Genomic DNA, 9993 nt, shown 5'->3' with positions numbered 1-9993 from the left:
AAGGCAGAGACAAGCCTGTAAGAAAAAAAAGGTCAGGAAATTTTCACTGTATGAAATAATTCTAAGTAAAACATTCTGACATATTTACATACGGATGAAATGTATTTTGAAATGCACTCGTTCTCAGATGCTAGGCAAAATGATAAAACAAAAATATATTTCCCTCCTTAAGACTTGGTGCTTTTAATATACATAACAATTCTATTCAAAACAGTTTAAAAGTTTAACAGTAAAGCTAAATACAAATGTGTAACAGACAAATACCTTTTTTTGTACACTACTTTTTTTTTTTTTTTTTTTTTGAGACGGAGTCTTGCTCTTGTTGCCCAGGCTAGAGTGCAGTGGCACGATCTCTGCTCACTGCAAGCTCCGCCTCCTGGGTTCATGCCATTCTCCCGCCTCAGTCTCCCGAGTAGCTGGGACTACAGGCACCCGCCACCACGCCCGGCTAATTTTTTTGTATTTTTAATAGAGATGGGGTTTCACCGTGTTAGTCAGGATGGTCTCGATCTCCTGACCTCATGATCCGCCCACCTCGGCTTCCCAAAGTGCTGGATTACAGGTGTGAGCCACGGCGCCCAGCCTGTGCACTACTTTCAATCTATCAAGCACGGTATCTGCTAAGTGGAAGGCTGGTGCTAAAGAATGTGCAATGAATTTTTTTTTTTTTTTTTGAGACGGAGTCTGGCTCTGACACCTAGGCTGGAGTACAGTGGTGCGATCTCAGCTCACTGCAACCTCCGCCTCCTGGGTTCAAGCCATTCTCCTGCCTCAGCCTCCCAAGTAGCTGGGACTACAGGTGTGCACCACCATGCCCAGCTCACTTTTGTATTTTTTAATAGAGACAGGGTTTCACCATGATGGCCAGGCTGGTCTCAAACTCCTGACCTCGTGATCTGCCCGCCTCGACCTCCCGAAGTATTGGGATTACAGGCGTGAGCCACTGCGCCTGGCCAAAGTATTTTAACATAGTTTAAAATCCTTAAATTCTACTTAAATGGCTGAAATGATATGGGCTCTTTTACAAAAGTTTCTAGTGTAAGCTGAAGTTCTACAACTACATGCTCTTTCAGAAGGCAGTCTGTATCAGAATGCAGATGTATCTGATCTCATGTGATGACTGCAAAGGAAATAACTAAGCAAATCTAAATTCCACTCTAGAATTAGCTAAAGTTTTGATTAAAAGGAGGAGTTTATTTTGAATTTAATTAGTAAAGACAGTGAGAAACCTGATACGAGTTAACATGAACACATACACAGGGTTTGGTTGCAAGTGGGCCATGCTAACAATTCCACTGGGATCTGACTACTTTCTCCTGGCAGTATCTTATTCATGAAAACTATAACAAGATGTCAATAAGACAACATATTAAAGAAAAAACAAACTCACTATCAGCAGGCACTCTTAGCAGAGGAGGCTTTAGACAGGTTGGCTAATACCTATGCTTTGATTTATAGTGAGCTGATAGTTACAAACAACTGAAAGTGACAAATTGGTTTAAAGGTATCCTCCTCCAACCTTTGACATTCCATGTTTCTGTGGAATGAGTATGATGAGCATTATGCTTACTCCTAGGCTGAACATTGAGTTTGATGTATAATGAGCTGATAGCTGTTACGAACTTCTAAGGAAGATTTAAGTTACACCTGGGGTTAGTTTTCTTAAAACATGGTCTTTAATGCTACTTCGTGATTAGCAACAATAACAAAGCTTTTAAGGACTTATACTGGCCACAGTCGTGACACTTTGAGCATCAAAAAGAACATAATGGATTGAAACCCATTAAAACTTTCAATATTCACAAGACCACCATCACACCAGAAAAGGGAAATCTAAAAAAAACCCATTACTTTGTCACCATCTAATAAACCAGTTATTTACTTTGCAGTTCATAATTAAATGAAAATAATAAAGCATTCAACCTGCCCTGCTAGTAGAACTGTAGGTGGGTAAGGATGACCAATAGCTCAAGTGGAGAAGGGAAAGCTGTAGTTCACATAGAACAATCAACTAATAAAGGCAGAAGAAATGAAAGAACTAGACAACCTACTCACAAACCTTAACAAAGTTAATGATTTAGCAAAGAATTACCACCCAATGTTAAAACTCCTGGTAAATGGCTAATGGGGGACTGGACATTCATTCAATGCCAAAGGAACACCACACAGATAAGTCTGTAGTCACAAAGGGGAAAATCTAACCAGAGGATCAGACTCATGCTGATCCACTCATCTAGCTTAGATCACTAGATTAGTTAATGGTAGATCAATTAGATATTACGTGTTTTCTGAAGTGATGCGATATGAAGCATGTATCTTATCTATGATATAATCTAGCACAAAATGCTTTAATTTGAATCTATAAAGGCTTTAGATATAACTTTCAGATTGCAGGTAGTAAAGGCAACACAAAAATAAGTTAAACAACACCATGAAAAAGGAACTAGGCAAATTCACAAGACAGGACTCTACAGGACAGCTGCCCCAGTCTCTAACAAGTTAACGTCATAAAAAAGGAACTGTGCTAGATTAAAATAGATGTAAGGGACTTTAAAGGACATGACCAGTTGCAATGTAAGGTCATAGAATGAGTATCCGTTTGCACAAACCAACTGCAAATTTGGGGACAACTGGGAAAATTTAAATATGGTCTAAGGCAAAAAAATGTGCTGGAATGAGAAAGTGGAGATTATTGATTAAAGAAAAATCGGTTATAAAACACTATAGATGTGGTCTTACTTTGGTTAAAAATGTAAATGTATATGCATGGAGAAAGATCTGGAAGGACATTAAGATGTTAACAGTGGTAATCTCTGGTAGAAATATAATGTTTTATCTTCTTATTTTGTTTGTCTATTTTTTCAAAATGTCCTCAATGCATTTATATTGCTTCTATAATAAATAAAAGGTTATTTTAAAACAAGAACTTCTAGAAAATTGCAGTTTCTTTCTTCTGTTAGATAACTAATTATAGACAGTCTATAGACCAACAAGTAGAAAAGCAAAGAACCACTACTTATCTGGCGACAGCATATCCTATTCATAGGTTAAAAGTACTTAACTGAAATACATTTTTCAGTGCTTAGCTTACAAAGATAATACTAAAATGTAGCAGAAATGCCTCTCCATAATAAATGCAGGCAACAGGCCAATTTATCTTTGAAATATTCAATTAAAAAAACACAAGTACGATACATCTTGCTAGGCGTCATTCACCCTCCAAATCAAGCCTCGACTACTAGTATTTACCCTCAGAAAAAAAAATCTAGTGTCTAGTATCTAAAACGTGTAAATTATGAACTTCACGAGAGGCTTATAACCCCATCCTAGGGTGAGGTCCTCATCTATGCCTCAGGAGTGGCAGGAGTGGCATTGGGCTCCAAGTCCTCCTGGGGAGGGGGAGCCGAGGCTTCCTGTTCCGCAAGTGCCTCTCTTCGTTGGCTGCCTAAAACCGCATCATGAATGCTGTGGAACAGCAGCTCCCACAGGGCAGGATTTTCAAAAAATCGATTCCGAGTGAGGTCATTCACAACTTGTGCTATTAAAAGAAGAAAAGAAAATTAGTCCATACTCTGGGTATCAGTCTTCAACAACTAAAAAAAGGTAACACTTCCATATAGTGCTTTTTTTTTTTTTTGAGACAGAGTCTCACTCTGTCACCCAGGCTGTAGTGCAGTGGTATAATCTCAGCTCACTGCAACCTCCACCTCCTGGGTTCAAGCACATATAGTTTAAATATTAAAATGCTATAGGAAAAGTTTCACTCCAATTCCTGTCTCCACCCATCATATCCGCAATCCCAGGAAACTACTTTCTTGTGTGTTCTTCCAGGATTTCTCTATTTAAATATAAATAAATACGTATTGTTATTTCTCACTTTTCTTATCCCCAAAACAGCATATTTTATATATTTGGGGATAAGAAAAATGGGAAATATATATATATACACACACACATATAAATATAAACATATATAAATATACACATACATACACACACATATATATACATATACATATATATATATAAAGCTGTTTTGGGGACAAGAAAAGTGGGAAATATATATATTAATGTTATAATTATAACATATATATATAATTCTGAACCCTTTTTGCTTAATTTTTTACCACTACCTATCTGTTGTATAGATGTACCCAGTTTATTTAACTAGTCCTTTTTGTTTGGTACTTGAGTTTTTTCTTTTGTTTTATAACAATGCTGTGATGATCAACAACATACATGTGTCACTTTGAACATATGCAGCATATTGCTGGATTTTCTGTGTCGAAAGGTAAATGCACTTATTATTTTGAAAGCTAATATCAGTCTGCCCTCCATAGGGACTGTTGCATTTTGTGCTACCATCAGTAAAGTCTGAGAAAGCCTGTTTTCCCACCATATGCCTATGGAGCATGTTGTCATTTATTTTTGATTTTTGGTAATCTTACAGGCGATAACTGGAACCTTTATGCAGATTTCATTTTCAAGCACTTTTTCTATTATTAATTTTTTTTTCTTTTAAATAAAGATGGGCTCTCACTATGTTGCTCAGGCTGGTCTTGAACTCCTAGGCTCAAGTGATCCTCCTACCTTGGCCTCCCAAGTGTTGGGATTATAGGCATGACCACCACACCCAGCCTCAGGCACTGTTTTACTTTTTTTTTTTCCTTTTTATGAGACAGCGTCTTACTCGTCACCCAGGCTGGAGGGCAGTGACGTGATCTCGGCTCACTGCAACCTCCGCCTCCCAGGTTCAAGTGATTCTCCTGCCTCAGTCTTCCAAGTAGCTGGGACTAAAGGCATGTGCCACCAAGCTTGGCTAATATTTTGTATTTTTAGTAGAGACGGAGTTTCACTGTATTAGCCAGGATGGTCTCGATCTTCTGACCTCAGGTGATCCACCGGCCTCAGCCTCCCAAAGTGCTGGGATTATAGGTGTGAGCCACCATGCCTGGCTCCTTTTTTAAAAATTCTTTTTCTTTTTTTTTTTTTGGAAACAAGTTCTCATTCCTTTGCCCAGGCTGGAGTGTAGTGGCGTGATGTTGGCTCACTGCAACTTCTGCCTCCCAGACTCGAGACACCCTCCCACATCAGCCTCCCGAGTAGCTGGGATCACAGGCATGCACCACCATGTCTGGCTAACTTTTATATTTTTAGTAGATGGGGTTTCGCCATGTTGCCTAGGCTGGTCTTGAACTCCTAGGCTCAGGCAATCTACCTGCCTTGGCCTCCCAAAGTGCTGGTATTACAGGTGTGAGCCACCACACCTGGCCTCAAGCACTGTTTTAACCAAAATATAATATAAAACAAAAATAGCAGGCAAAGTATTCCCAAACCATTGGACAGACAAACAAGCAACTTGAATGATTATATGTAACTGTTTATGGCAGCCATTAGATAATTGTTACTGTAGTAATGTATATATTATAATTACTATATTTATAGCAGCCATTAATACTATAATAAACGATGGCTTCTTGGCTCCTTTCATCCAACTCCAGTTCAGGAGGTTGTCACAAGTAACTTGTCTTCCAGTGGGCTTACTCTCTCAAGCTGGGCTTTTAAGTGATTTTTCAGAGGAAATTAACGTTTTTCAATTTCTTGTAAAACTAATTTAAATTCAGGACATTCCAAGTGCAATTGTTTAAATCAAGGAAAAAAACTGAAATTTTAAACTTCACCCATCTCTAGAGGTATCTCACCACTGCATCTGCCCAAGTTACTATACTACCAAGCGGTCTCCGATGTTCTTTTAACAATCTGTAGATAATGTTGGAAATAAAGTTAGTTGTCTCTTTTATCTGCTGCCAGATGAAAGTCGAAAGTCTCTTTTACCATTGTTTTCCAGTGATAGAAGACACTCTAATTCATTCACTTGAGCTACTGTGCTTCAATAATGATGTATTTTGAGCTAATCAATTAAAATAATTTTGTATTTCTTTTGCTTTTATGTGGGCAGTGATAATAAGGGGTAGCAAAATACTGTTAAATTTTACTTAAGTATAATAAAACTATTATATTAACTTAAAATATTATAATTTTAAAATTATAAACAATTTTTTTTAAGAGACAGCATCCCACTATTTTACTCATGCTGGTCTTGAACTCCTGAGCTCAGCAATCCTCCTGCTTCAGCCTCCCTAGTAGCCCAGCATATTACAGCAATGTTTTCTAAAACGAATCTTCTTATAGCAATAGATATTAAAATATTTACAGATGATGTTATTACTGGGACATGTTTCAAAATAAAAGAAGAGAAAGTGGATTTCAGCTATAAAGGAAACCAGATTGACCATAAGTTGATAATTGTTGAAGCTGAGTGATAGTTCGTGGGGGTTCAATATACTAAAATCTTTACTTCTATATATTTTTGAAATTTTCCATAATCAAAAGGTGATAAACGGCAACAGAAGAGAATTTTAAGAGTTAAGAAGAAAGCCTAGTCCACCTCCCTGATTTTGCTGATAGTATGACATTGGACATAGAGGTGTTAAATGACTCGTTCAAGAGGATGCTTACCCCTGCCAGAGTTTTCACTCCAACAGAATCAATAAAATTGACTTGAGTGAAATCCAAAATGACAGTGTGGATGTTATCCCCTGGGGGCATAAATCTTTGCATTTCTTCAGGAAATGTGCTTTTGATCACTATTGGGGGATATTTTACTTCACCATCCTCTTCTTCCAGCTTGGTAGCATCTTCTCCATCTACTTCTGCATCCTGTGTCAAAAATTAAACCAAATCAGAATTCTATGAACAACTCACATTTCTGGTTGTGAGAAAGATTTATAATGGAAAATCCACCCTTGTATTCTTAAGCTACTGACTCTACCAGACCCCTTGTAAAATATTTGTCATATTCCAGCCTTGTAACTGAACAAAAAAAGGATGTATGTATAACTTTCCATTTTAACTCAATTTATTTTCTCTTTTTCCTTCTCCTCTTTTTTTTTTCTTGTCCAACAAAATCCACTCTCCTCAGTTATCTATCCATTTGCCGCTAACTTCTAAAATAGTTCCATTAACTTTAGTACGATGGGTCACACATTAGCATGCCTGAACAGCAAAAGCCAGCCTTTGAGCTTTTTAAACTATCAGCTGAATAAATCTACGACAAAGTGCTAATGGTAAAATCTGTTAAGGTACTGCCTCATTTTTATTTTTTAAAATGATGTTTTCCTTACTTTTTTCAGAAACATCCTCATAACTGACCTTATCAGGTGCCTATAAAATATAGAGGATACTTGGGTGGTTTCTAAACCTTCCTCTTTTAGTAACTTCGTACTGTGTTTAAACTTGAGTCATGAGTAAAGATGGAGGGCACTGAAGAACAAGACAGAAGGGAACATTTCAATGAAAAGACCACTCACCGCTTTGACAACAGTCGCGTTGGCCATATTTGCATTTCCGACTTCCTTAGCATACTTCCGCATGGCCTTTCTCCTTGCTCCCATGATGACTGCTGGGTTCACTCCAGTCTTCACAGCAGAGCAACATAAGCAAAATCACTTCATGGCGCTCCGAGACCCACCCCAATGCCACTCCCTTTCAAATCTCCCCATTTAACAGCTTTCTGTGTCAGGTTATCACCCCAACCCTTGCACTGCTTTTCCCTCAGAGGCATTAGTAGCCTTTCTTATTCTCAGTCGTTATTCAAGACAACCAGAAACTAAAGTATTAAAGATAATTTTTAGAGCAGTCTTTATCAGGCTCAGATCTGTCAGGTTGTTATATTTAAGAGACTCTGTGGGTTGATAGGGAGGTTTTCCTATATACTGGGTGGTGTAGGGTTGAGTTCTAAACATGACCATAGGAATCTATATGATCCCAAGAGTAAGAAACCTAAAATTATTTTCTCACTTTTTCTTAAATTTTTTTTGAAAAGTTATATATGTATATATATATATGATAAGAGAGAATGAACAATGGTGACGGCTGCACAATGTTTATGTACTTAATGCCACCACCCACTGGACTGTATATTTTGAAAATGTTTAAAATAGTGCATTTTATGTTACGTATCTTTTACTACAATAAAAGACAGAAACAAAGCGAAAATGAAATAGTATATACAAGGGTATTCTAGTGATCCTTATATCCCTGTCAACCCACAAATCCCATCCTCAGAAATAATTTCTCAAGACTCACCTTTCGTTTTAATGCATTGCTATACAAGTCACTATTTGCATAGTAAATTGGTGCATTTATTTGAAATATTTTTATTCCAGGAATTTCTTTCACCTGAAGAGTAAAATATTGCTGAATTTAACACATGGAAATATTTCAGAATGAAAACTGCATAGCCTCCCTACTCCAAATAGAAAATGAATGGAGAAGTTGCTAAGGTCTACTCTTCAGGGCTTAGCTAAAACAGTGTCACTCTAGCGCGCGCACACACACACACACACACACACACACACACAAAGATAAAAAAAGAAAAAAAAAGTCACTCTTATCTACTCATGCTCTGAAGAGAACTGACAGAGACCTTTTAAACATGCACATCTTTCCATTTGTTTTAAAAGTCAGTCTTTGTTTTACTTTTACCATTAAACACAAAGAAGAAACTGAAAATACTCAAAACAGAAAAGAAAATGGACAGGAGATGGAAGGCTGCTGCCCAGACTGTGAGAGGCAGGCAAATAAAATGAACAGAGGTTTACACTGCTTTGATTCACAGACGCAGGAAGGATCCTAAATGGACACAAGTGAAACTGAGTGAATATTTTATCAAGAACCCTCGTGGAACTCTGGGAGGCAGGCTGGAAACAAGTAATCCTGCATATAATTCTCTGGATCGAGGAAAAAAATAGCAATTCTAACACCTTTACCTTAGAGTGATTTTTGTTACCTCATTTTTTAATACCTTAGAGTGAGTCTGAGAATTTCTTCCCAAGTGTAAGACAAGACAGACAGACAAAACTAGTTTTAAAAGATTTTGTAAAAATCTTTGAGATTCCACAGAAGAAAAGAACATTCAAAATCAAGGAAATCTGAAGCCATAATTTTAACCATTAAAATGAAGTGGGAGAATTCCACAGCCCCACCATCTACATTTTACATGGTTAAAATTATTTTACCATTGGTTTACATTCATCAGAAAAAAACCATGCATACACAAACCATCCTTTCAGTTTCAATACCGTATAAATATATACTTTAATTTCCACAATATATACTTATTCCCATTAAAAAATGAGGAAAAATAAATATTGGAAATTGAGTAGTTAATGCATAGTATAAATTATAAACTTGAATCCATACAGTAGATCAAAGCTCAGACTTTTAACTTTGACCACTATGTCTCCCACCTTATCCCTACTTTTGTCCTGGGTAAAACAGTAAAACAGATTAGCCAAGCACATCACATGCTTACAACCTTTTTAAATGATAGAAAAAGGTCCTACCTCCTCATATGCGCCTATATCAATATACACATCAGTTTCAGGAAGCTGTCCAAGGACTTTGTAGCTCGGACTGAAGACAGAGAGTGTTAAATACCATTGTGTTGAGGCACAGCGTGTGATTTCAACAGGAGGTTGTGTATGTTTATGTCAGGTTGGGGTTTGCTAGTGCATTTGGAAATGCTTGATCCTTACATATTACGTCCCCAGTGCCATTCCAAGCCTAACACACCCCACACACCTCACACCACATACACATCACATGCCACACACATACATACCACACATGATACACACACACCATGTACATCTCATACTACACATACACATCCCAATACCTACCTCACACACCACACACATACACAATACACACACTTACAATGCATACATACCACACACACATATACACACAATAAACACACACCACACATACAGAATACACAATTACATGATATACCACACATATACACACATGCATACATACCACATGTATAATACACAATACCCCCCACATGCATATACACACATACAATGTACACACACCATACATACATACTTCATGTCACACACAATATACACACAATATACT

At 37.4% G+C, this 9993-nt stretch overlaps 2 protein-coding genes across 2 annotated transcripts in view; both read right to left on the bottom strand.

Annotated features, from left to right (window-relative positions):
- Positions 1 to 3344: 3344 nt before the first annotated feature.
- LOC108515236 (prestin-like) lies at positions 3345 to 8301 on the bottom strand. The gene is made up of 5 exons (XM_017851960.1): positions 8149 to 8301; positions 7371 to 7478; positions 6520 to 6720; positions 5732 to 5804; positions 3345 to 3538 (listed from the first exon to the last, which is right to left on the bottom strand). Exons 2-5 carry the CDS (start codon positions 7452 to 7454, stop codon positions 3345 to 3347), a joined length of 552 nt encoding a protein of 183 aa, XP_017707449.1. The 5' UTR covers positions 7455 to 7478; positions 8149 to 8301.
- The window catches only part of LOC108515474 (prestin), a 66893-nt gene continuing 65064 nt past the window's right edge, over positions 8165 to 9993 (bottom strand). Inside the window, exon 15 of the mRNA XM_017852422.1 lies at positions 8165 to 8241. Coding sequence (XP_017707911.1) covers positions 8238 to 8241 — 4 coding nt within the window. The 3' untranslated portion in view covers positions 8165 to 8237. The remainder of the gene's footprint in view (positions 8242 to 9993) is intronic.

Source organism: Rhinopithecus bieti, unplaced genomic scaffold, assembly GCF_001698545.2.
Source record: "Rhinopithecus bieti isolate Rb0 unplaced genomic scaffold, ASM169854v2 scaffold_59, whole genome shotgun sequence".
Taxonomy (NCBI): domain Eukaryota; kingdom Metazoa; phylum Chordata; class Mammalia; order Primates; family Cercopithecidae; genus Rhinopithecus; species Rhinopithecus bieti.
This window is presented reverse-complemented; position numbering and strand designations above follow the sequence as displayed.